Below are 27,816 nucleotides of genomic sequence, written 5' to 3'. Positions count from 1 at the left end.
GTGTTTTAATATTTCATCCGTAATTAGCGCTCAGATGTAGGTTACCCTGGCCCAGTGCTAGCTATTACGGGGTCCCCTGCCATATGTCAGTCAATGCGGGGACCCTTTTGAGAAGCTCAGCTGTTAATTGCTACCCGGAGTGGAGAAACGATGGTGGAGGCGAGCCTAAGGTCTGTTCTGGTATCCAGGCAACAGCTCCCTTACTCCTCCCAATGATTCTCAGCTTATTCCCATGCCCTGTCCCTTCATTCACTGCGTCCTTCCTTTCATCCATCCTTCCATCAGCCCCCACCCCACCCAAACCCAGCCAGCCAGCTTACTGCACTAGCCACCACCAGCACTAATGGACAATGCCACGCCATGTAAATGACAGAAAATGATTAATACATCTTTATGATTTTGTTCTGTGATGCTAAGCAACTAGGAAGCCAATTCTGTTCTGCACTTCTGATAGTAAAATGATGAATTATAGCTGAGTAAGTAATCTAGTTGAAGCTAAATCAGCTGATGAGACACTAATAGTGTGGCCATATCTAGAAAGAAATAATCTCTAGTATATTCGAGTGTAATAGAAATTAATTTGAAGGACCGTTTAACAGGTTTTGCATGTTTTAGCCCATTTATTACAACTAATTTATAACCAGTGCCAACCATTATCCAAATGTTTTGTTAAGTGCCTTTATCTTAGTCAGAGTCTTGTCACTGTCACCTGTAACGCAGTTCTGAGAACAGACAGATTAAAGCTATTCCTTTTTGTTGCTTTCAAGTGCTTGTGGGAATTTCTAATATCTAACATGTTAGAGTCAGCTGCTGTACAGCACTACACCCACAAACTATATAGTCAGAAAATCAAACCAGAACCACAGATGTTTAGAAAAATGTGATTTTGGCAGTTTCTTGCATCATAAAAGGTCGCTGTTGGTAGGTTACCCACAAGTCTTGGATGTTGGAGCTTCCTACAATCATTTGAATGCACCAACAAGTAAGTAAATAAATCAGTAAAGTTTATTTATAGTACCTATCTTGAGCAAGCATCGCAAAGTGATGTACAGGAACATTTTAGTTTAACAAGTTAACATTCTTGACCAACCTTAATGTGTAAGCTGTTGTAGAGCCTGTGCACCACGACAGCAAAAAACTTCCAACTTTATCTTTGAGTTTGGGCTAAAACATGGAAAACACTTGTACCGCCTCTTTAGTCAGCATACCAATGTCATGTAGTAACCGGACAGTGTTTTTTCACTCTACAGTTCCCCGGTGTGAGTCAAAGGGTAACTACATTTTAGTGGCCAATGTAGAGACTAGTCTGCTGTGTAGGGTGAGGCTAGTGGTGTGTTGTCATCAGAAGAGCACTGTATTAGCAAAAACAACAAGGCTTGTGCTTTTGCAACTGCATGGATTTCCCAGTCACATCTTGATTCCTTGTTTCTCATTTAACATAGTTAAAATTCAGTCCGTCTCTCACACACCTTAACAGATTTTCTTTGGCCTGTAGCTGTTGAGTAAACGCACAGTGACATTGACAAAGAGCACTGATGTCTGTTGAAGTTGGAAATCTGGTCAGGTGTGAGAGAAGTGGACGCAAGGAAACAAGCTGAGACTCAAGGTCCAATCTGTGTCATTGATGGGTATTGAAGTCATGTTGGTGTTGTGTGTTTTTGTTCTGTGTCAGATCCCCCCCCAGTGTTTTGTGTGCGAGACCCTGCAGTAGTAGTTGTGATTCAGACCGAGCTCTCCCAGAGCTCAGCATGCCGGTTTCTGGTGCTTTTAGTGAGCAAACTAGTTTCAGCTAACAGACACACTGAACTGGGTTTTGGCTAGGTAGCTAGCACGATAAATATTGTTCGGTTGATTTTGCTTGTGGGCTAACAGTGAATTAAACCTCTTTAACACCATTTTGCATCCCATGTTGAATTATATCAGATGCAAAGTGGCAGCAGATCAGTGATTCCTTTTGAACTTGCAGTTAGGCCAGCAGCATCTACAGTAGTTGCTCTGATGTAATTCTGTAGCTAATCTGTAAATGTAAATGGTGATGAAACTTTAAATCCTCAATGGCAGAAAACCCCTGATCTCTGTGGGATGCCTGTTGCACTGACCACACCCATTGTCAGCAGTGGGATGTATTGCACTTGGGACCGCAACGCAAGACGTAACTACTGTGCAATGCTTTGTCAGTTTTTGCGAGTGTAACTCTCCACTGCTACATGTCAACAAAAGCCAAATTTTCAGCTTATGTTTCATCACATTTGAATCCCCGGGGTTGTCAGTTACCTCCTGTGTGTGAACGAGCATGCGTTGCTGCTTTGTGGTTTCATTTTGTACTGGTTGATGCTGGAAATGTTTCAGCGCCATGCAAACTGAACCTGTAGGTTCATTAGCTGTGATGTGTTATTGCGGGTAGAAACATTACATCTATAGCATAGCTTTGTGTTGTGTAGATTTCATTTTGGTAAATTCATGTTACTTTTTATGGCTTTTCTAAATGTGTGCTTCCACTTCTTAAACTTAAACTTTAACCACGAGGAACTGAATCCTCAGAACGGTCAAAGGCACTGATCTCTTCTAGGATTGCTCCTCTGTGTTGGCAGCCAACAAACTTTATACATTCACTCTGTTTATGGCACATGCATGAAACACATCTTCCTCACCATTCACGACGACACTACCCATAATGCATGAGCGCTGTTGCTTCCTGCTGGATTCAGGGCAGTCAGGCAGATAAAGCAACGCCTACAGTGGATTAGATGAGAATAATTGATGGCAGCTCTGCGAGTGTAGAGAAATAATTAAAACATTGCTGAAGATTCAGCTCAGACAGGGCTTTCTCTCCACTTATCTCTCTCTTTCCTCACTCTGCCATTTCTCTTGAGTCATTTCTCAGTTGACCTATCTATGTGCCCTCTTTACTTTTTCTACCCCTCTTTCTCCCCCCTTTTTTTCCTTCCTCTGTGTGTTTCTCTCCTCTCTTTCATTCAGTCCCTCCTTCATTCTCCCCATCCATCACTCTGCCTGTCATGCAGTGGTACTAACCGGTGATGGCTCAGAGAGACAGTTTGAAACTGAAACCATCTCATTACCTGGGACTATCTCAGTGGTTCTCATCCTTTCTGTGTTGTGGATACCATTTTTTTCTTCTGTTTGATCAAAATGAGGCACACTAAATTATTAGATGCCAATCGAGATCGTAAAGAGGGCCAGCAAATACATTATGTTGTCCGATCTGTAAAAAAAAGTGTAATCACAAGTATTATTTTTATTTGAAATGAACATTTCAGTATCGAGGCTCAGCTCTCCACAACTCAGCAGTTGAGAACCACTGATCAATTCAGGCTCAGTCTTTATTTACAACAGTTAAACCTGGTTTATCCATACATGAAAACCACAGACTTCCAAACTTAATTCAGCAAAGTGGATATCTACCCTGCTGATTGTAAAACATTTTGGAATCTCCTTGTTGACACGTGCATCTTAATGGCAAATTAGACTGCACCGCTCACTTGCATCAAGTTTGTGTGTGTTCGTTTTCATGTCTTGAATATGCCTCTGGTCTGGAAACTTCACTAAATGTCAGTGGTGTCAGTATTTAACTCACCTGAACCCACCTTCTCATATTCTGGGCCGGGATAAACCAGTTTTCACTGTTCGCACTAAATGTTTCCCCTGGTGATGACCACACATCTAACATGCCTGACCATGAGGAAATAAAATGTGATATTAATAGAAATAAAATCTGTCTGATATGCTGAAATAAAGATTAAAGAGCCTAAGTATTTCAGTAGCAGCAGCAGTATATTAAACCATATTTTTCGCTTTGTTTTTCCTCACCTCGTCGTCTTCTCTCCTTTCCAGGCATGTGGCGATCCCAAGGCTAAGCCCTCCTACCTTGTTGATAAGAACTTGGAGTCTGCGGTTAAATTTATTGTCAGGAAGTTCCCCGCTGTGGAGACGCGGAATAATAACGTAAGTCCGCCTGCATGCATGTATGTCTGTGATGTGTTTGTGTCGTATAGAGAGGAAGAGAATGAAAGAGTGTCCGTTTGTCGGTACGGTTGCTTTAGCTACAGGTGTGGAGCTGCACATTCTTGCACAGTGATCACATTTTTTTCTGCACACAGCACAAAAAGATTGTCGCATTTGAACGGGGGTTCTTCAGCTGCACTGAAATATGTAGGTGTAGCTGAGCAGATCTGTAAACTGTATAGAAAAACCTGTTGCACCACAAACTTATTTTCAGATAGGTGGTGTATTGTACAGTATATAAAGGATTCAGAATGTATGAAAAAAGCAGCAGTAGTAGACCTCTGAAGTGACACAACAGCATAACACTACTGGCAGATTCTGTTTTCAGATTACCGTTTGTTTTGCCAATTCACTTTTTTATTTTCATTTGCAGTTTACAGTGTTTGGCCATATATACACCACTGTTTGATATCCCTGGGTAGTTCGCCATGCAATTACAACAAAACTTTGAAAGTGCTTTACATAGCAAGCAAAAAAGTGTGTGTGTGTGTGTGTGTGTGTGTGTGTGTGTGTGTGTGTGTGTGTGTGTGTGTGTTGAGTGAACTAAACTGAGTCATTGCTCATCAAATGTGTCTTTCAGCTTTACATGTTAGCTTAGCTTTTAGCTTCTGGCCTATGTGTTTATGTGAAACTGTGAAGCTGAGGAAACAGCAGTGTGTGTATGTGTGCGTGCGTGCGTGTGTGTGTTTGTGTGTCTAGCTAACTGCTTTATTCAGTATAACTGTGCAAAAATTGTCTCTTACGTTGTTTTCTGCTTTGTTTCTGTGTTTGTTTGTGTTTTGCATGCTAAACTTGGCTTATTCCGGACTTGTGCTTTTTGGTAAGTTTTTGTATCTAAGTTTCTGTAACTTTTGTATTTTAGTTCACGTACCTAAGTTTTGTAATAATGTAATTTTTTTGTACCTGTTTTTAAAGCTGTTTTTGGAGTGTGTTTTGCTTTGCTCTGCTTTCTCTCCTCTCTCCTCTCTGCTGGCAACATTTTTACTTTCTATCCTTCATCCACCGAGTGACTGTGTGGCTGGTCTAACTACCTGGTTTGCCGGCTGTTTGACTGCTAGTTGGTTAGATGGCTTGATGGTTGACTGGCCGGCTGTATGAGCGACAGGCTGACTGTCTGCACTACGGAGTGTTATGGAGCACATATTCTGATTTGACTGTATGTTTCGCAGTTTTTTGTTAGTCAGCCAGTGTCTTAACCGGTCTGAGGTCCTTATGTCTTCCTCTTTCAATGTAGGTTAATTGGTCATTCAAAATTTTGGAGAAAGGGCAGCTTAAAAAAAAAAAAAAAAGATTAAAAGAAGAAAATCGTTCCAAATTCTCTTATCGCTTGACTTTGGGTTGAGTAACAGAGGTTTAAACTCCTTGGTGCAGCAGCAGTGTCAGACACTCTTCACATCATTTCTTACACTTTTTTCCTCTTTATCTCGTACAGTTGCACCGGTTACAGTTCTGACCTGAAACACACAGCTTTGGGGCTGGGTTAAATTTACATCTGTCATTTCTGACATGTAAATGGAAGCTGCTTCTTAGTAGATAAATATAGAGCTTTCACATATTTCAGTTTGTTAAAAGATTGATGTGACAATCTTTTCAACCTGAGCTTAATTTTAAATTTGGGTTTGAAAACACATTGCATCCACAGCTTAACCTTTCCTGGCATCAACAGGTACACAAAAGGGTTTTGTCCTTTGATGCTTCACTTGTTGAATTTCCGTCTCACTAGTTAAAATTACTTTCAAATTAAGCAAGTATAAAATGAATGAATCTTAATTAACAATACATTGTCCCACACAGTCAATATTTATAAGTGAGCATACAGGAGGTATGTCAACTGTCCCAACAAATACTCGTATATATATGGATAAAATGTTCTACCAAAGTAAAATAACTTAGCAGAGTCTTTTTTAATGTATGCTTGTATCTAGTTATTAGTATTTCTCTCTCTTTGTATTAACTGAAAGAAAAGCTAGAGTTTTTCAATATCACTGAATTATTGAGCAGTAGTATCTCATTTATATCAGTTTGCTGATAATTGAGTCAAAATGAAGAGAAACTGTAATTCATTTGAACAAGATACAATAAACTATTGATCCCTGAAGATAAACTTAGTAATTGGATTTTTTTAGTTGGATGGGTTAGAACAACAGATGCAGATATTTCTCACTCTGGTTTAAAAAAAAAGGAAAACAATTATTTCCAGAATTGGATTAAACCCTGTCACAGTTTGAGTTTGACACAAGCCCCATCATCTGTTGTAGCAGCAGCTCGATAGTTGAATATTTAGTTCATAGTAATATAACATCTGCATAAAGTATTTCTGCTGCACAGATTTAAACCACAGTCAGTATGCTTGTAATTAAGAGTGATATGTGCGCTCAGCCTTAAAGTGGTGGAGCTCACAGAGAAACACATTTTAAGGTACATAAAGTATACCCAAAGGAGAGATACAGTAAGTGATAATACATTGACTTTATTACAACAGTCAGAGTAAACAGGCTTTACTGATATATGTCCTATATGCAGTAAATTGCAGATTACTTCACAACGTTTTTGTAACTGTGTGCACTGTGTGCCGTGTTTACAGCAACAGCTAGCTCAGCTGCAGAAGGAAAAGTCAGAGATTCTGAAGAACCTGGCTCTCTACTATTTTACCTTCGTAGATGTCATGGAATTCAAGGTAGGGAAATACACACACACACACACATCATAATATATAATATAATGTGAAAGATTTTATGTTTGTGACTCTAATGAGGGTATTTATATCGACAGGACCATGTGTGCGAGCTGCTGAACACCATCGATGCATGCCAGGTCTTCTTTGATATTGTAAGTGCAATTAAATACAAGCATTGACATTATACATGATTAAACACCAGTATATCTGTTCATAGACTTTTTTTTGTTGCCGTTCAAGAGTGAAACAAAGACTTCACAGAACAAAACAACAAAAATGTAATATACAGTACAGAATGGAAATAAAGTTAAAAAATATCTATTTTTGTTGTTGTTACCATAAAGGTCTTAGAGAAATACTTCATATTCCCTTCTTGCATATTCTTCTCCTCTTCTTGCCCAACATGCTGCTGTCTTGAAGAATCCTGCTGACCTTTTCTTTTCAGCGCTCATCTCTTCTTTACCCAGAACATCCTCTCAGACTTGATCCTTATAGAGCAAAAGCAGTATTTACATATGTTGTCATGTTTGCAGTGCTTATTAAACTGTTGCTCTCATTGTGATTTCTCTGCTGAAGAAATATAGTTCAGGTGAATATAATTTTAGCATTAAGAAAAATGCCCCTTTTTTCTTGTTGTTTTCTGTCAGACGGTGAACTTTGACCTGACCAAGAACTACCTGGACCTGGTGGTGACTTACACTACTCTGATGACAATACTGTCTCGCATAGAGGAGAGGAAAGCCATCATAGGACTGTACAACTACGCCCATGAGATGACGCATGGAGCCAGGTGACTGGAACGTACACACACAAACACACTCTCAAAGTATTCTCTGTTAAAAACTACAAACAGACAGACACAACCAAGACATTGTCTGAACCATCCATGTGTCAACAGTCTCTGTAATAACGGTTGTACTGTGTGTGTGTGTGTGTGTGTGTGTGTGTGTGTGTGTGTGTGTGTGTGTGTGTGTCTCGTAGTGACCGGGAGTACCCCAGGTTGGGCCAGATGATCGTGGATTACGAGAACCCTTTGAAGAAGATGATGGAGGAGTTTGTTCCACACGGAAAGGTGAGATGTTAATATTCAGTAGTGTGCCAACTTTTTCAAATGCATTTTCTTCTGTAAACACTGGCTCTCATTTAAATGGCGGCATGTAAACTTCAAAGGGTTTATAGTATGATTGTCAATGTGTTCAATATATTTGATCTTGTCTCTACAAAGGCACAGTTACCATAGTGTCTTCAGTGCCACTTTTAGATCAGTCAGAGTGGCAGCTCTGCTCTGCAACCGGGAGCTGAAATATCGACTCGAAGGGAGAATAAAGTGGTGGAAACGTCAACAGAACATCTCCACACCTCCGCCACAGTTCTTTATGCACAGACTGATGCAATACAGTGATACATGGTTATCAACAAGAGTGCCAGAAAGCTCAATGTACACTGGTGTTTACAATAATTTGTCTTACAGGTCATTCTCACAATCTTGTGTATCTTTAAGACTATGAAAAAAAACCAACTAATATTCAGTTTATTCCTCTCCTCGGCTCTCCCTTCTTTTTCTTCTTCCCCTCCTGTCTCTCCCCGTTTCTCTCTTCATCTCGTCTTTCTTCCCTTTCTCTTCCTGCCTTTCTCCTCTCCTCCAGTCCCTGTCAGATGCTTTGATCAGTCTTCACATGGTCTATCCCAGGAGGAATCTGTCCGCTGACCAGTGGAGGAACGCCCAGCTGCTCTCTCTCATCTCTGCTCCCTCCACCATGCTCAACCCTGCACAGTCAGACACTGTTAGTATGAACACGACTGCGCATGAAACAGTTAGAACTAAATCTGTGATCTTGATTTCTAATCATAGTGACTGATCTAAGGTGTAAAACGGAATTACTTTTGCTTGTCTCTGTCTTTAGATGCCCTGTGAATACCTGTCACTGGATACAATGGAGAAGTGGATTGTTTGTAAGTACTGTAGACACAGGGATTCAGACCGTCTAGGTTCATGTCAGGGCCTGTTTATTTAGTCATATATTCCTCTTTGTTCTCTCTCCAGTTGGTTTCATCCTGTGTCATGCGGTGCTGAACAGCGACGCAGCAGCGTTAACTTTGTGGAAGCTGGCTCTGCAGAGCTCCACCTGCCTCTGTCTGTTCAGGGACGAAGTCTTCCACATTCACAAGGCTGCAGAGGATCTGTTTGTGAACATCAGAGGGTAAGAGCATCTATATGTGAGGATGCAAATGTGCAGACAAACTTTTTAATCGTTTGTTTTACACAAAAATGCCCAAATCTCTCGGTTATAGCTTCTGAAGTGTGACGTTTTGTTGATTTTCTCAGTTTCATGTCTTTGTCATTTGAATATTTTTTGGGTTTTGGACTGTTGGCTGGACACGACAAGACGTAACTTGTCATTGAACCATATTCTATAGCAGACAAACATCACAGACATGCATACTTTATAAGATACAGTGCCTCACTAATGTTTTTGCGTCCTTTCTGCCTTTGTGTTTTGCAGGTACAACAAACGCATTAATGACATCAGAGAGTGCAAGGAACAAGCCCTGTCTCATGCGTATGTACATAATCCTTTTACTAATCCATTCATCGTATTCTTTTTGTTCCCCACACTCAAATATTTCAAATTTTATGGTTTATTTCACTGCCCACATTTTGGTGTTCTGTTCTTTTCCCTGCTCCTCCATCAGTTTAGCTCTCCCTCTCTCTCTCAGGGAGTCTCACACAGAAACTTCACCTTCATCTTATCTTTATCCTCTGTTGTTCCTGTTGTGTCCTCCCCTCTTTGTCTCCCCCGCTGTCTCATCTCTGCTTTTATCCTCATTACTTATTCCATCTTCTCCTTTCATCTTCATTCTTCTGCCATCACTGTCTTCCAGTTACCTTTGTCCTCTTGCAGGATTGTCCTGAAAGTGTCAAAATACTATTTAATCATGATGCTTGTATGTTTTGATGCTCTGCCCTGACTTCCTGCCCGCCTGTCTCTCTGCAGAGGCTCAATGCACAGAGAGAGACGCAAGTTTCTCCGATCAGCTCTGAAGGAGTTGGCTACTGTCTTAGCTGATCAGCCTGGACTACTAGGCCCTAAGGTAATACTAATTACCATTAATCAGTGAACACTCCTAGATTCATTAACAACTACATTCAGTTTTAGAAGAGTTAGATGAGCAGTGCTAAATAACCAACCTTCAAAAGTACGTATTACTTATTTGCTCAAGGTAAGATCACCTTCATTAGTTTTATTTAGTTTATTGATTTAAATATCCAGTACACACACACATGGCTGAAAAGCTTAGATTATAGTCACCTATGTATAATACCAAACTGCCTTGAAACACTAAAATGCTACCTTAAGTAGCCTTTAGTTCACCAGTTTAGCTCCTCAGGCGTTTGGTAACGTTTTAACAGTAATCACTGAGACCTAAAATAATATGTACTAGTTTCATTTCATCCATTTTCCTTCAATTAATGAAGTCAAGTCTTGTTGAAATTTAAATGCCACCTTAAAACATAACAAATTTGAACCTAACTGTCCCTTAGATTATGACTCTTCTGTGGGAGTGAGAGCCTGTGTGGACTATTGGAACCAAATGCAATGTACAGTTCCACCTTAAAACACTAAAATACCACCTTTAAATAATGGTACACAACACTCTCAACTTATTGGAACGGACAGTTTTACCACCTTTTAAAAAAGCCCTGCAAGTTCCTCTGGCCAGACGGAGACCCTCATAAATGTATAACAGAATATATTTGCTAAGCCTGAATGACTCTGTAAACACATTTGGTTCAGAGGCTGAGAATGTGGTTGCTCCAGCTGCTCTTGGTGATTTATCTATTTAGCTAATTTATACATTTGTTTCCCTACTTTAAAACTGTGTCTCTCACTGCTTCCCTCTGTATTTCTCTATTCCTTGCGCTTTCTGTCCTGCCAGGCGTTATTTGTGTTCATGGCGTTGTCATTTGCCCGTGATGAGATTATCTGGCTGCTTCGACACGCAGACAACATCCAGAAGAAAAGCACAGATGACTTCATAGACAAGTACGCAAACATACACACCTGCACCAACATACACCTTTATACACACAGTAACATAATTATTACCCCCTTTTGTTTATTGTCTATGTGGCTGCTTGTGTTGCTTTAGTTAAAGGTTTATTGACGTATTTGTGTGTCTGTGTGTGTTTTGCAGACATATAGCAGAGCTGATCTTCTACATGGAGGAGCTCCGAGCTCACGTCAGGAAGTACGGTCCTGTGATGCAGCGATACTATGTCCAGTACCTGTCTGGTTTTGATGCTGTGGTGCTGAATGAACTGGTGCAGGTATGAACACACACAGACCTCCTACAGTGTACACAGCTAACATACACACACTCCTACGCAAAGTGTAAACAGGAAGCAGGGTTCTACAATTTTGACAACCTATATGACATATTGAGACTGAAAATTGGCAGTGGAAAACTCTCTAATTCAAGGACATTCATCTTGGGTAACATTTCTGATTAAAGATTGAAATAAACATAGATTACATTTTGGGCCTTGATTGAAAGATGGCTTTTAGAATGTACATTTTTCCACCCTACACATGTCTTTTTAACCAGTTTTCTATCTTGTCTTTATCTGATAGAACCTCTCTGTGTGTCCAGAGGACGAGTCTATAATCATGTCTTCATTTGTCAACACTATGACCTCTCTCAGTGTCAAACAAGGTAAACCATTACCTCTTGTACTTTCAAAAGGGAAGAGTATGAGTGATATCAGGAGCAGTAGCAATATTACAGTAGTACTATAGTGACAGCTGCAGTAATTTAACAATACTAATAAAACAGATGCAGTAACTGGCCTTGTATTTGTTGCCAGAAGCTTGTTTAGTCTTAAATCAGGAACCAAAGTTTTAGTGATAATGTGAGGTTTTGAGTGAATTGTTGTGCTTTTGTCTTCCAGTGGAGGATGGAGAGGTGTTTGACTTTAGAGGAATGAGACTGGATTGGTTCAGACTGCAGGTGTGCACAAACACTTCTCCACTAAATACTTTCATATTCCATCTTTGTGGAATGGAGTGTAAATTTTAAAATTTGAATCTGGATTAGAACGATCTCTTCCTCATACTGTTTCTGACTGTTCTCCTTTCTGTAGGCCTACACCAGTGTCTCTAAAGCCAGTCTTGGTATAGCTGATCACAAGGAGCTCGGTAAAATGATGAACACCATCATCTTCCACACAAAGATGGTGGACTCTCTAGTGGAGATGCTGGTGGAGACATCAGACCTGTCTATTTTCTGGTGAGACACACACACACACACACACACACACACACACATATTAACATACAGAGTAACCCTTGCATTCAAATGCAAACGAGGCTCATATGAAGAAACAACTGAGACAATTAAACTGGCCTTTTACTTTAATATATTTGACATGAAGTAAAGTGTGTGTGTGTGTGTGTGTGTGTGTGTGTGTGTGTGTGTGTGTGTGTGTAGCTTCTACAGCCGTGCGTTTGAAAAGATGTTCCAGCAGTGTTTGGAGCTTCCCTCCCAGAGCCGACACTCCATCTGCTTCCCTCTGCTCTGCACACACTTCATGTCCTGTACACACGAGCTCTGTCCTGAGGAGGTAAATACACACATACAGATTTGCAGTTCATAAATTAAGAGTCCACGTTCATACCTAATGAGAAACATAATTGCTTAGTCGGCCTTGTGTGTTTTTACTCATCATCCTCCACAGCGTCACCACATAGGGGATCGAAGCCTGTCATTGTGTAACATGTTTCTGGATGAGATGGCCAAGCAGGCCAGAAACCTGATCACTGACATCTGCACTGAACAATGTACACTCAGCGACCAGGTAGGAACACAGCCATTTAAGGAAACCTCTCTCGTATCTGTATGGTGGGTATAGGGCTACAGCCAACAGGAAGAAACCGCTAGCCTGGCTCTGTCCAAGCATTAAACCTACCAACACTTGTAAAGTTCCTAAATTAACACGTTATATCCCGTACAAAAACCGAAAGCGTAAAAACGAGAGTTCGCCGTTTTATGTGATGGACTATTTCCTGGCTCTGAGCAGTTGCCAGGCAACCAGTGGACACTCCATTAAGTTACTGGTCCCAACCTAGAAATATTCAGCTAGAGCTATTGATCAGATCTGAGAGTGGCATTGATCTTCTTATGCAAGTCTCCACCAGAAAGCGAAGTGAATTTCCCAAAAGTTCAATATGTTCCTATAAGAATGAACACTTGCTCTGAATTTTAATGTTACAAGTCTGTGATAACTTGAAGTTGAGTGACATCAGGTATTAGATGCCCTGATGTTCTGGGGGTTAAATTCATCCAAAATAATGCTTGTTTGGATAATAAGTCATAATTGGAAGCAGCTGGTATATAAACGTCGAAAGAGTATTTCAAACAATGTAGCAGTTGTCACAAAGAAGAGCAAACTTAAAGCTTGTGCAGGTGCACAGTGAAAGTCCTAAAAGTTTTCTTACTCTAAGAAACTTTTTAATATCACAAGGTTTGACAGAACAGCAAGTCAGAAACACATGGCCACTTATACCCATTGCATAATATTAAATGCTGTCACATTAATGTTGTGAGTCCTTTGTTGATGCATGTCGTTAAAAGCTTCTTAAATTCTTCTATATCACGTCTTACTTTTAAGAACATCAGCCAGGCCATGGATAATCAGTCTCTTCCCATCTGTCTTTCCTTCTCTCAATCTCTTCTTTATCCCCGCCTTTCTCTTTCTTTGCCTCTGCGCCGTCTGTCTCTGTTCTTCCACGTTCCTGTCTCCTAGCTGCTTCCTAAGCACTGTGCGAAAACCATCAGCCAGGCCGTGAACAAGAAGAGCAAGAAGGCGACGGGGAAGAAGGGAGAGCCGGAGAGAGAGAAACCAGGAGTGGAGAGCATGAGGAAGAACAGACTACTGGTCACCAAGTTAGTTGAATAAACTTTTCTTAATTCTTTCCATGACTTTGGTAGAAGAAAGCAAGCCACTCACTCTCCTGTCTCCTCTTTCTGTTTGTTGTGTCTCTTCATGCTTCTGTTAATAAGTAATTACTATAAATTCTGTCAGAATTATTAGTAATAAATAGTTTTTATTATTTGTTTGACTGAGATCCCACCAACACCATTAAGCATCTATCATTTTTCATGCAGTAGTAATGATTACTCTAACAAACAGCTCAACAAATTAGTGTATTATCATTTTGTGCGTATTGAATCATGCTGTTGTTATTTTGCACACAGTGTTGTTGCTATTCCCCCTATGTGTCAGTGGTTTCTTTTTAAGTAGTGGAGGTTCTAACATTGTCACTACATATATCTATTCCTCCTCCATTTTTAGTATTTTCATTAGGTTCTACTGTTTTTTCTCGTGACCGTATTGTGTTGCTGTAAAGACCCAGCTTGCCCACACAGATTATTAAAAATTTCATAATTTTTTCATCAGTCCATTTTGACCTTGTTTTCTTTTTCCCCCTAGCCTGGATAAGCTCCACACAGCATTATCTGAACTCTGCTTCTCCATCAACTACGTTCCCAACCTGGCGGTCTGGGAGCACACATTCACACCGAGGGAGTACCTCACCTCGCACCTGGAGATCCGATTTACCAAGTAAACATAAGCACGCGCGCATAAAACACTTTTTTTTTTTTAGAAAAATCTTTTTTATTTCAAGCTGATTAACTGCTAGACAGCTCTCAATAAAAAGAAAGTGTCATTTTCTAGATCCTCATCATTACAGTACAGTAAGTAGTGCAAAGGTCACAGTCAGTGCTTTTAAACATCTTTTTAAAAGCAGATTGATTGTGCATGTTGTATAAGTGATTGGAAAGGAAATAAGAGCTTAAAAGAGGGCATCTACAAGAGATTTGCAACACTAACAAAGAGGGGAGACTGTTTAGTTTTTTTTGTTAATGCCAAATGAGTGCAGAGAAGTGGGTTGTCCATGGTGATTCAGTGTCTGACTGTGTGCATTTGTATCAAATCTTTCCTCTGGGGGTTGTTGGTACTTACATTTTTATGGGTTTGTGAGGTTTTAAAAGTGCTCTTACAAAAGTATGTTTTTTTTAATTTATTTTTTTATTTATATAAATGTCTTGACTGTCTAACTCTCTCTGTCTCTAGGTCCATTGTGGGGATGACCATGTACAACCAGGCTACTCAGGAGATAGCCAAGCCCAGCGAGCTGCTGACCAGCGTCCGGGCCTACATGACAGTGCTTCAGTCCATAGAAAACTACGTCACCATCGACATCACCCGGGTGTTCAACAACGTCCTCCTGCAGCAGACGCAGCACCTGGACAGCCACGGGGAACCCACCATCACCAGTCTGTACACAAACTGGTATGTTAGTCTGGGTCCTGTGACTTTAAGAATATCCAATAATCCAAAGCAAAAGTATCTTCAAAAACATTATGATGGCAGTGATAAAATATCAGAGCCATGGTGTACTTTCCACTTGGAGGACGTAAGAGCCATTTCATAAAAACATACTTTGGATTGTGTGATGTATTTGCCCAGGCTGTGTCAGTCTAAAGTTATTATTTTAATCTAATACTGTAGACTCTCTCTCAAACATCGCTTCTTTAGAGCTTGTGTTCACAGATTGAAACTCTTTTATTAAAGCCCCTAATAAATCAATTTCCTCTTAGTAGTTTAGCGCTGTACAGAAGGATTATTGTTGCAGGAACAACAACAACAACAACAGAATGCCAGACTTTATTTATTTTGTACAGAAGTTGCAGGATTGTTGTTTTTAATTTCAAGTTCATGACTGTATGTTTTGTGGATGTTGTTTTTCTCTCTCTTTGATTCGGGGGATAAGTTCAGGAGAGTAAGTTACAGTGCTTCCTCTTCTCAGTAATTATTATTAGTATTAAAACCAAACAGAAAACAAAAACAATCGAAATTGGTTCATCATTGTATTAATCAGCCATTCGCAGATTAGTGTTCTGAAGATGGGAGTTGCTGTTAGCACAGAAACCCCCTACTGATGGATTAAAATCCCATTTATTTTATTATAATTACAGATGTATTCATGAAATTCCCTTTGAGAAATGGTGATGGTCCGAATCGAAGGAAGACTATAACATGTAACCCATAGTAAGAAAGTATTTTCTGTGTGTGTGTGTGTGTGTGTGTGTGTGTGTGTGTGTGTGTGTGTGTGTGTGTGTGTGTGTGTGTGTGTGTGTGTGTGTGTGTGTGTGTGTGTGTGTGTGTGTGTGTAGGTACCTGGAAACGTTGCTCCGTCAGGTCAGCAATGGACACATCGCCTACTTCCCCGCCATGAAGGCCTTTGTCAACCTCCCCACAGAGAACGAACTGACTTTCAATGCTGAGGAGTACTCTGACATCTCTGGTACGCACACACACATTCACACAAACTGTGTGTGTACTTAATATTGCTGAATATTGACTGCTGTTGTTATTGACATATTTTCTGCTGTTGAGTTGTATTTGTAATTTTTTTTAATTGTCTGTTTTCACAGAGATGCGTTCTCTGTCTGAGCTCTTGGGTCCTTACGGGATGAAGTTCCTCAGTGAGAGTCTGATGTGGCACATCTCATCACAGGTCGCTGAGCTGAAGGTATACATCTACAGTCACATACTCTACATACAGAATAAAATGTTACCTTTATCGCAGGAACTACTTTCCAACAGTGGTGGAGGAAGTATTCAGATAATTTGCAGTATTAATGCCACACTCAGTAAATTTATGTAGTTATTCAATTCAATAATGAATAACCATTCAATAATTGCTGTGAATTTACAGTGTATTGGAGTAAAAGTAACAAATAATGGCCTCAACACTAAGTTGAAAATATATGAAAAAGAATAGAAATGAAAAGCATAATCCTACTGTATAAACAGGAAGTCACAGTTTGATTTAATGCTGACTCTTTGCGTGTGTGTTTCCATGTAGAAACTGGTGGTAGAAAACATGGAGGTGTTGACCCAGATGAGGACGAGCTTTGACAAACCAGACCACATGGCTGCCCTCTTCAAGAAACTCACCTGTAATTACACGCACACACACACACACACACACACACACATACACACACCCGCTTAGTAGATTGCTTTAATTACTGCTGAATGTGTGCTGTCTTTGTTTCATGTGTAAAGCTTCCCATGTCCATATTTTGAATTTTTACAGATCTGTTAACACTAGTTGTAAACTTGTAACTATATTAATAGTGGATACACAGGCTTGACTGAAAGGCAATTTAAAGTCAATACAGACACTCAGCACAACAAGTAAATTAATTCTATCTTCTCAACTGGTGAACTACTACATTAAAATTGATTAGTGTGACATATACCAACCAGTGTGTCAGACTGACCTTAATTGACTTCTTCTTTTCCTGTTTATGCAGCTGTGGACAGTGTGTTGAAGAGAATGACCATCATTGGAGTCATCCTGTCCTTCCGCTCCCTGGCTCAGGAGGCTCTGAGAGATGTAAGAGACACACACACACACACACACACACACACACACACACACACACACACACACACACACACACACACACAGATTATTGCGATCAATTAATACAGTTGAAAAGTAAATAACTGAAAATACTGTACACTTGTAGTTCGCTTCGTTTGGTCCTTCTGCACCTTAATGTTGATTGTAAGCATTATTAGACTGCAAATAGGCCGCATATTACGAATAATGACAACAGGTAGAGACAGGACGGAAAGGAGGCAGAGTGTACAGCAATATTGTGGGAGGTTTTACTGTGGGGTTGCTGTGTCACACACCTTTTAACACACTTACTGTCAAATGATTTACGTAAACATCCTTTGCTTATACACATCGATCATAAGGCTCAACTCCTGAACAGTCCACGATCAGTTAATGGATTTAATTGTAGTTTATATTGAAATCGTGCTAAAATCATGTCTACTATCAAAATATACTGTGGCTGGTCCTTTTGCTTTCACACCACACAGCGATCGAACCGTCCTCTTAGAAAGAGACCCTCATTTTCTAAAGGTCTTGATCTGGTTGTTTGGTCTGCGCCAGGGTTCGATTAACAGGTTTCACACCAGCACAAACAAACTATACTAACCAGGCAAATGCACCAGGGTTCGAACCAAACATATGGGCACCATAAATGTCACATTTTCTAAATATTTCTTGCCGAGCATTGATGCTGCATCCCTTTCTTACTGCACGGTCCCTGTCTCGCTCTCTCCAGGTGTTATCCTGTCATATTCCTTTCCTGGTCAGTTCAGTAGAAGATTTCAAGGACCACATTCCAAGAGAGACAGACATGAAGGTAAAACACACTTTAAGATAACAATAAAATAACCTCTTAACCTGATGTCAATGTTTCCTCATGTGTACACAATATTTGTGTGTTTCCAGGTGGCCATGAATGTCTACGAGCTGTCGTCAGCAGCAGGTTTACCCTGTGAGATCGACCCAGCTCTGGTAGTGGCTCTGTCCTCACAAAAAAGTGGTGAGACACACACAGGCATAAATTCAAACTGAATCCAGCTTCCACACATCCCATCTACTAATGACCCTCTGTGTGTCTGTAGCCCCTTTAAGACCATTAAGGTAATCTGACGGCAATTGAACGTGTCTGGTCAAGCACTCTGGACACTTTTATGTAAAAGTCACAACAGCAATCTTACCAAGTCGGCCCTGGTAACATTTCCATTTGACAACACAGTATAAGTGTGAATTGAATGCCGTCGGAATAACTTAAAGGCTGCTGCAAACATGCACAGAGGGAGAGATTAAATGCACATCTTGTATCGCCTTCAAAGATCACTGTAATAAATGATCAAAATGGGAAATGATGAAATGGGAAACACTGTGAACGAACCCATTTTAAGCCTTTGAGGAGTCTATAAAAACTATTAAAATAATAATCTGACCAAATAATCTGACCAACAGTGTTCACTATCAATACTTGTTTCAACTCACCGCTGTCCTTTTCTCTTTCTCTGCTCATTCTGTAAACTGAATATAGCCAATGTAAAAGTCAGCTCTGTCTGAATGATCAAACCCATCACTTTAACAGATAGATGAAGCCAGCAACGTTACGTATTCATGACTGAAATGAGCTTCTGTCTGTGCAGAGAACATCAGCCCAGAGGAGGAATATAAGATCGCCTGTCTGCTGATGGTGTTTGTGGCAGTTTCCTTGCCAACACTGGCTAGCAACGTGATGTCACAGTACAGCCCTGCCATTGAAGGTATGACACCATGCTACTGTATTGTATTTGGTTTTTAAAATGTGGGTGAAAGTCACTTTGAACAAATCCGGGTTGTTGTGTTTCTTTATTTTTTGAAACAAAAATGGGGGAAACACAACAGAGCTGCTGACAACTGTTTGCTGTAGATAGTTAGACAACACAAATTTATAATACACAGTCAAACTACAGTATGTTTGTGCTACAAACGGTATAAACTAATTTTGCATAATTATTTTTTCTTGCCCCATTTCACCCCCAACGTTAACTTGTAATAACTTTTTATTTTAATAAATAATGGCAATAACAAGCCTTATGTTGTGGCAGAGAACCGGCTCAGAGCCTGAGAGCAGTTCAAAAGAAAATACTCCACATTATAGGAAACATAATTTACTGCATCAGTGGTGTGAGACTGTTCTGCATGCAAATGAAATGGACCTTGTGCCCTCAGATTGATTCATTCCTGTGCACTAGAGCCACATCATCATCTTCATTATGTACACTTTTACAATGATTTTTTAAAAACATTTTTAAAGGTCAGTTTACTCAGTGTGACCTGTTTAACCTTATTTGTTGTATGTATTTCAGTTGAAAGATTCATTCAGTTAAATAAACCTGATATTCAGTGCAATGGAGACACTCTTGTAGTTAAATGAACCTTTTGATAAGGTATAAAGACTTTTCACTCAAGGATGAATTATCAAGACATTGCTTCCTAACAACCTTGAAATGAAAGCCGCCATTGTTAATAAGGGACATTTGAAATGGATAATGAGCTGTAATGGGCTCCACCATTGTTAGTATGCAGACTGCATATTGGCCAGCAATTGGTTTTCCGACAGCACATCTCAATACAAGGCGCCAGCGCAGGCACACCAACCATTTTGTGAACTTCGAATTACACACTGTTATTTTAGATTCACATACTTTTTATGCATCTCACACACGTAATGGCGGTATGAAACACAAAAATGAAATCCATACTTTACCCGCTGGAGGTTTCGCATTCGGGAGAATTTCTCTGCCGTGAGAGTCTTAAAGAGGCACATGTCAGAAATCAAATCAGAGTTAATTGATTTCCAATTACAGATGATGTCCTCATGTTCTCTTACTAATGACGTGTGTTTGCTGCCCCCTACAGGCCACTGCAACAACATCCACTGCCTGGCCAAAGCTATCAACCAGATCGCCGCTGCTCTCTTCACCATCCACAAGGGGAGCATAGAGGACCGCCTGAAAGAGTTTTTAGCTGTAAGATCATAAGATCTCATTTTAGTTTTTAATATTTTGTCACCAACAAATGATTTGAGTCATTTTAGATCCTGTTTATCTCGTACCTCACTGCAGGACACAATGCTGTCATGTTTGCTGTTTGTCTAGAATTTCACAAAAAAGAGTTAGGCTGAGGTGAACTTGGCTTCATGTGTCTCAGATATGGTTGGAGAGACATGTATCACCTTTATTTGTAATGCTGATATTATTATTATTATTATTATTATTATTATTAGAAAGGGCAGAGTTGTTGGAGGGGTACAGAAACACCACATCCCCAGAGTGGACAGATTATTGCTCTGTGTCACCGTAGCAGCTGATAAAAACACCACGAGGTATACATAAAACAAAAGAAATAAAGCCATTCAGAAAACACACAAAGGCCATCTTCAGCAGCAAGCGGTAATAAAATGTCATGATGTATCAGAGGCATTGCTGCTCCATTCAATAATCATCATGTCACATCCTCTTTAACACATTTGCACAAAGGAAGTTAATGGAAACACGCACCGATATTCACATTTTATTTTGCTGAAATTATAGAAAATAACTCAAAACTTGTGTGGAAAAATAACAAATGAGACAAACACTCTTTTCTCTATAAAGACAATCTTTGTAACAAGTTTCTGTGTGTCTTTCTGTGCAGCTGGCCTCATCCAGCCTGTTGAAGATCGGCCAGGAGACGGATAAGATGACGACGCGTAACAGAGAATCTGTCTACTTGCTGCTGGACATGGTGAGAGAGAATAAATATGGGAGCTTTCACTCATGTAGCTCGTTCATTTGGTCCAGACCAGGGGGAAAATCATACATTATTATTACTATTTTGCAATTTTACAGTTTGAATGTGAATGTGTACGTTTATTTTATTTCTGTCTCTCTTAGTGCACCACCACAATAAGAGTAGAAATAATAATATGTTAATTCCACTACAGGAAAGACTTGATATTCTCTGCAAATAGGTTGAAAATATATGTTCATATAGTCGGCCAAAATGAGCTGGAAAATATCGGCATAGCTGCAAAAATCCAATATCTTGCATCCCTAATTGCTACTTTTGCTTTCATGAACTTTAAATGAACCGCACCGGAGTCTGCTTGGAAGCAGATGGACACCCACCTTTTCATGGGTTCTCGTTACTTGATCTGTATCAAGGTTCAACTGACAGCTTTCATCCCAAACAAACACTAACATTAACCTGGCTGACGCAGCAGGGTTCATTTTAACTGAACCAAACAGGTTAGGTGTGAGAGCACCCTAAAGAGACTTCAAATATCGAGATGGAGGAAGGAACCAATATGGTTGTGCTATTGATGCATTAGGAATGAGAGTAGAAGAGTTCCAGTATTAATATTGTCTAACCCGTGTTATCCTCTGTGTTTCAGATTGTGCAGGAGTCTCCCTTCCTGACCATGGACCTGCTGGAGTCCTGCTTCCCCTACGTCCTGCTGCGAAACGCCTACCACGCTGTCTATAAACAGAGCATCAGTGCTAACGCATAGACACACACTAAACACACAGCGAAGGCCTACCATACTGTCTGCCATCAGAGCGCCAGCGCTCGTATATAGACGCATACACATTCTGAAATACACACTAACAGCAAACACTAAATACACACTAAACACGCTAAACTATGCCTACAATGCCTCAACGCACTATTCAGACAAAAAGAAGCATCGGTGTGCGACATGTACAGACAAATGTCGACACACGTAACACACTAAAGGCGTATTTAAACAATTCTACTCTAAATACAGAACAAATACACTAAACGCCAAAAGAACACCCACAATTCAGTGCACAGAGACGACAAAAAAACTCAATGAGACAAATATGAACAGAAACATTCAGACACACACACTAGCTGGATGAAGTTGGGGGATCAGTGTCTTTATTTTAATCATTGTACTTTTTCATGATGTTGCCAGGGACCATAACCATAGCAACACATAATATACCATATGTTTGGTTGGTATAAAAGAACAAAAATATAAATATATAGTATATATATAGTTGACACTAAAATATTATTTTCTTTTGTTCTTTTCTTCCGATGAAAGATTTGAGATTTTTAGTGGCCAGCTGACAACTTCTATGTGGTGATGGATTTGGATGCTTACTTTGGGAATGCAAATGATTCTGATGTGGGTTTCTTCTTTTTCTTTTTTTTTTTTTTTTTTGCTTTTATCGAGGAGGGGGGGGTGAGGTTTTTTGTGTCGATAACGAAAGACATGTTGCTTGTTAATGTAAGTTTATACACACAGACATCCTGAGAGCAGATATAAAAGTACATACACACTAATCTTTCAACATTACATAGTGAACACACACACACACACTTGTATAACATGGTGATGTTTTCTTTCTTTTTTCAAGCTAGTCGTAACATGGATTTTTTGTGGGTAAAGATATAATATCTGTATTCTACTTTGATGTGAACTGAACTCGTCTGTTTTTAATGTTTTGTTATTTTTATGATGACGACAATGATGATGACGATTTGCCAAATGTGTTGACACTAAAAATTGTGTATCAGGGCTTGGAAGTGGAGTGTTTGGGTATTAATGGGTGAAATGCCATTTTAAGTGTTTCTGGAAATAATGGGCCTGACTCTGCGGCAGCTTGGTTAACAGAAGGGGTTCCACGAGAGCGTTTACAGTTGGAACAAACTTTAAAACAATACAGCAGTAATACTACGGTATAGGCATGGAGCAGTGTACCTGCAGATATTCCTCACAGCTGTTGTTAGTCAACTCTCCAGATTAAGTACAGGTCCAGTAGGTGCTACTTTTTTCTCTCTAATGGTGTAAAGTAGAAATGAAAACAAGCCAGTGCAAAGTATAATTTATATGATCCTCCTAATTTCTCGCAACTTCTGGCATCTGAAAAGAAGGTGAAATATTCATCTTTATCGAGGGAAATTTTGCTTTTCTGTGTCTAATTTTTACAGTTGCAGTCTCGTAGTGCTGGCCACCAACAGGCCCTAGTGAAGCAGCCGGGGGAATAGTGCCTTGCTCAAAAGGCACCTTAACAGCAGCTGTCGAGGGTCCATCATCTACACGCCGTGGTTAGATTAATGTGTTAGTACTTAACTTTAATAGGAGCGATTAAACCGAACCAATTCCTCCACAGAGAAACCAGTAAATCCTAATTGATCTCAGACCTGTGAAAGTCTACAAGAACCTGGAGCTGCAATAAGACAAAAAATAAGTGTATATATATATATACACACACACACACTCTTGGTGATGTTTTCACTGGATTTGTGAACTGCATTCGCTGGGGCATCCTCCAATGAACTTTCCATATGAGCAGTTTTCACATTGGTTGTATGGGACCTTTTAGGACAGACAGCCTCCAGTCAGTCAGACAGACAGATGGCTTTTACAAAGTGCATTTGTTTTTTTTTTTTTTTTTTCCTCAATCAAGTCATGGCAAGGGCTACATATTGAGACACAAAACATGCTCCCTATATGCCAGCCCTTTGCTAATGTATTACTAACACCAGTGCTCTGTCTGAAAGCTCATACTGCATACTATTTTACACAGGACTGTTCAAAGTTAAATCCGAAAGCAAAATGAAGTCATGTACAGCATATAGCAGGAATACACTCAAATCTAGCAAATGACGTGTCTGCACTTTACAGTAGATTACATGTCTATGTCTGCTGTGTAATTTAGTCAGTAGTATGCATTATAAGCATGTTAGGACAGATCCATGGACACATTCTGCCATTTGATGTGGAATGGTTGCTGTTTTTCCTTCTAACCAATTTTTTTGTGTCTCTGGTTCCACCGTGTAACTTAAATTACATGAATAAAATAAACTTTAGGGCTGTGTCAGACCTGAGCTTTGAGTGTGTGAAGGTGGTTCGTGCGCATGGCCTCGGCTGAGCTGTGGTGAAGTGGAAACCGGTAAGTGGTGACACTCAGGTGACCGACCCTGCTTGATCCTATAACCAGTGGTATAATGTCACTAAGTACGGTTACTTGAGTACAGTCTTGAGGTACGTGTGCTCAAGTATTTTCATTCTATGCTACTTTACAGTAGTACAGAGGCAAATATTGTAGATGTTACTCCACTACATTTGTCTGACAGCTGTAATCATTAGTTATTTTTAACTTCAAGATTTTATGAACAAAACATGATCCATTTATAAAATATGTCACGTTACGGATTTAACTACCAAAAAGTACATAAAGGAGGTAAATAAGTTTTACCTCAACCAGCTATAACATTAAAGTTCTGTGTTAATGCATCAATAATAATGGCCCCATTATATAATAACAGACAGGACCCATTCTGACACAAGTGCTTTTATTTTAGATATTTATTTGAGTGAACTTTTGAATGCAGGACTTTTACTCTAAGTAGAGTTCTTCTATAGTGTACTATCACTACTTTTACTTGTGTAAATGATCTGAATAATTCTTCCACAACTGCTTATAACAAAGACAATATCTGCAAACTGTTGTCCAGAGCCACATTAGGCACTTAAAAGTATAATCACCTGAAAAGTGTATGCAGTATCCATTGTACCTGCACGTCAGACAGTTCTGGCCTCCACACGTTCATTAATTCATGATAATGGACACCTCATCTGGCATTTTCCCTTACACATCAACTATTTATTCATGTTAGGTCTTGAACAAAATTTAGTCCCATTTTATGGTATCTGGAACAACTTTTGTCCTATGTCTGAGAGAAAATAACAGCAGTCATGATGAGACTAGTAAATCCAGTCCTGATGTGTCCTGCAGAAACCACCAGGTGGCACACCAAGAAAACAGTATAAAAATGGAAAGAAGAAAAGGGGGTGTTACACATGGACATTAAAATTAGCCTTCATTTTTATATTCTGAGTTTCTTATGTATAAAATCAATGCTTTTTATTGCTATTGACATTGTAAGTCACAAGGAAACATACTGCACATGCGGAAGAAGGAAAAAAAGATGAAGAAAACATAAATCCCCTTATCATTTCATCCATTTTTGAGGCAAAACTTGTGGTGGTTACTTTAAACTGATATTTAACTTTGCATATTGCAGCATCTGTTGAAGGTCCAGTGTGTATCATTTAGGAGGATCAATGTCCAGAAATGGAATATAATATGCATAGGTATGTTTTTTATTAGTGTATAATCACCTGAATATAAGAATCATTGTGCTGTTACCTTAGAATGAGCTGTTTTTATCTACAGACGCAGAGGGTTGCCTTCCACAGACTCCACCATGTTGAACCGCTATGAAGCGCGTGAGTTGCAATCTGCAACTGCGCCACTAGATGCCACTGAATCGTACACACTGGACCTTTAAAGTAGCAGATCAGACTGCTTGATGAAAGGCAAATGGAAAATTCCAAATTGTTGTTTTGTAAAAAAAAAAAAAACAAAGATAGTCACAAAAACACTTTTATAATCAAATGCAATCTAACAGGCCTTTTTCACAGCAGACATTTGACTTAAGGAAAGGCACAGGTGTGATTAATGACAGTAATAATGGACCTATAAGTGCACCCGTCATGAATGTTATTTGCACTATTTCCTGTTAAAATGTCTGCTTTGAGAAATGTCTGTACAGTGCTTCAGAAAGGACTACAAACGAATAGCTTAACATTGCATTTATCTCATTACCTTCTGTATCGTATTCCAATTACTACAGTATATTGTACATGTGTTACTGTCCACCACCTGCAAGTTCCTCATCACACATTTGGAAAACTTGAGGAGAGAAACCCAGAAGATTAGCTGTAAACTAGTAAGATACGCGTCCTGGATCAACACTAGAACACAAAACCCCATTATATTTCTACAGTCGCCACAGAATCATTTAATTAGCTAGCAATCGTGAAATTATTGTATTGAATATAGAAGTTAAGTCAGTTAGTTTATTTTCTGATTTTTACTGTTTTTAAATTTGATTTTGAGAAACTGAAACGTGTTGACAAAGAAAAAGCTTTATATACTGTGAATTAATTCGCTAATCTTGGCTACACTGCAGCTTTTTTCAGCATGTATATTTTGAAATCACATTTATGATGTCAGTGTTTGTTGGTTTATAGAATTAGAACAACGAGTTTCCCGCCAGAAGTGTAAAAAAGTGTCAATGTGACTGTTAAATTTAACAGTTTTTATGTTGTATTGGGGGGGGGGGGATCATACTTCATATTTATTTATGAACTAAAACAGGGCAAACTAAGCTTTAACTGGTGAGTGTGATAAGTTTGTGTGGAGTCATGTTGAGGTGAGTCAGCTCTCACAACCAGGCTGTTTCCAGGCCAGTTAAGAGTGAAGCTGTGCTCGCTGGTTTGATGTGTTTCTTTTCCTACTCCAATTAAACATTAAACATTAACTGCTCTCTCAATGAACTGCAGGTCAACTCTCCCACTGATCAATATCTCGTCATAGGTGCTACGCTTAAAATGGACGCCAGAGTCTGTTGCTTTGTCCAGAATATCTAAGATGAATCGCCCGCTGCTTCTGTGCTCAGATTCCTCTCCTGGATCAGCCGTCCTGAGGGTCGGTTTCCTCCTCCTCTTCCTCGGGTACAGGACTTTTCAGCTTACCTACACACACACAAAACACACACACACACACACACACACACACACACACACACACACACGCACACGACTCAAATGTAACAATACTGAATGATTTAATTCATGTTAATTTAGACATTCCCAAAAGGTTGGTATTATATATCCATTATAAGTCCATTATATCAGATACAGTGATGGAAAGTAACTAAGAACATTTACTCAGACTGTACTTGAGTACAATTTTGAGGTACTTACTTAAGTATTTCCATTTCATGCTACTCTACTACAATACAGACAGAAACATTCTAGTTTTTACTTGACTATGGTTATTTGACAGCTTTAGTTACTTTGCAGATTCAGATTATTAATACAAAATATAAATTAGCTTATAAATTTTATTAAAGGACCAGTATGTAGGACTTAGTGGCATCTAGTGGTGCAGTTGCACATTGCAACTCCCTCGCTTCACCCTCATACACTAAGGCTAACCGCAGCAGCCGGGTTTGATTCCAGTCTGCAGCCCTTTGTTGAATGTCATTCCCTTTTCTCTCTCTCCCTCCTTCCCTGTTTACATTCAGCTTTCTCAATCATTAAAGGCTTGAAAAGCCAAATTTGAATATATATGTATTATTATTATTATATATATTATATATTATTATATATAATAATAATAATAAAAAGTTCCATATTTACCAGTGTCAGCATCGTCATATAGGCTACACGTCGTTGCTTACGGTCACTTTTTTTTGTTATCTGTTTTCTGTGCCCTGCAGACACCACAACCACCAGATCATAAAAATGGCCGGTAAAGTGATGACAATGAAAGAGAAACTAAAAACAAAGAGAAAGCAATATTGTTTTTGTTTTAATTTAGCATCTTACCATCATCCTTCCCCCATTCAAAATGTTGATATCAATTAAAATACCTTTGTAACTAAACTAATTAACCTTTAGAGCACATGATAAACTATATCCTTATATGGAGTCACAACATGTAAACAAATACTGTCATTAACTGAAATGGTACACAACTTTTACAAGTATATATAGAAGTACTGGCAGTAAAGGGTGAACAG

General features: G+C 39.4%; 1 protein-coding gene across 7 annotated transcripts in view; it reads left to right on the top strand.

The window, feature by feature from the left end:
* Window positions 1-24,048, top strand: part of nckap1 (NCK-associated protein 1) — a 31,403-nt gene extending 7,355 nt beyond the window's left edge. For 2 of the 7 annotated variants that reach the window (XM_051380209.1, XM_051380191.1), the window contains 30 exons: window positions 3,853-3,963; window positions 6,608-6,700; window positions 6,796-6,852; window positions 7,348-7,490; window positions 7,682-7,772; window positions 8,347-8,484; window positions 8,605-8,653; window positions 8,745-8,901; window positions 9,205-9,261; window positions 9,697-9,793; window positions 10,640-10,746; window positions 10,898-11,030; window positions 11,335-11,416; window positions 11,652-11,710; window positions 11,844-11,989; window positions 12,191-12,323; window positions 12,402-12,557; window positions 13,506-13,645; window positions 14,193-14,324; window positions 14,838-15,056; window positions 15,941-16,071; window positions 16,202-16,299; window positions 16,636-16,729; window positions 17,090-17,172; window positions 17,918-17,998; window positions 18,088-18,181; window positions 18,810-18,926; window positions 20,065-20,174; window positions 20,842-20,931; window positions 21,581-24,048. In XM_051380209.1, coding sequence (XP_051236169.1) covers window positions 3,853-3,963; window positions 6,608-6,700; window positions 6,796-6,852; window positions 7,348-7,490; window positions 7,682-7,772; window positions 8,347-8,484; window positions 8,605-8,653; window positions 8,745-8,901; window positions 9,205-9,261; window positions 9,697-9,793; window positions 10,640-10,746; window positions 10,898-11,030; window positions 11,335-11,416; window positions 11,652-11,710; window positions 11,844-11,989; window positions 12,191-12,323; window positions 12,402-12,557; window positions 13,506-13,645; window positions 14,193-14,324; window positions 14,838-15,056; window positions 15,941-16,071; window positions 16,202-16,299; window positions 16,636-16,729; window positions 17,090-17,172; window positions 17,918-17,998; window positions 18,088-18,181; window positions 18,810-18,926; window positions 20,065-20,174; window positions 20,842-20,931; window positions 21,581-21,697 — 3,315 coding nt within the window. In that variant the 3' untranslated portion in view covers window positions 21,698-24,048. The remainder of the gene's footprint in view (window positions 1-3,852; window positions 3,964-6,607; window positions 6,701-6,795; window positions 6,853-7,347; window positions 7,491-7,681; window positions 7,773-8,346; window positions 8,485-8,604; window positions 8,654-8,744; window positions 8,902-9,204; window positions 9,262-9,696; window positions 9,794-10,639; window positions 10,747-10,897; window positions 11,031-11,334; window positions 11,417-11,651; window positions 11,711-11,843; window positions 11,990-12,190; window positions 12,324-12,401; window positions 12,558-13,505; window positions 13,646-14,192; window positions 14,325-14,837; window positions 15,057-15,940; window positions 16,072-16,201; window positions 16,300-16,635; window positions 16,730-17,089; window positions 17,173-17,917; window positions 17,999-18,087; window positions 18,182-18,809; window positions 18,927-20,064; window positions 20,175-20,841; window positions 20,932-21,580) is intronic. The other 5 variants (XM_051380200.1, XM_051380218.1, XM_051380237.1 and 2 more) reach the window with 3 other exon arrangements.
* The last annotated feature ends 3,768 nt before the right edge of the window (window positions 24,049-27,816 follow it).

This window comes from Dicentrarchus labrax, unplaced genomic scaffold (genome assembly GCF_905237075.1).
Source record: "Dicentrarchus labrax unplaced genomic scaffold, dlabrax2021, whole genome shotgun sequence".
NCBI lineage: Eukaryota > Metazoa > Chordata > Actinopteri > Moronidae > Dicentrarchus > Dicentrarchus labrax.
The sequence above is the reverse complement of the archived record's forward strand: the minus strand, read 5'-3'. Positions and strand labels throughout refer to the sequence as shown.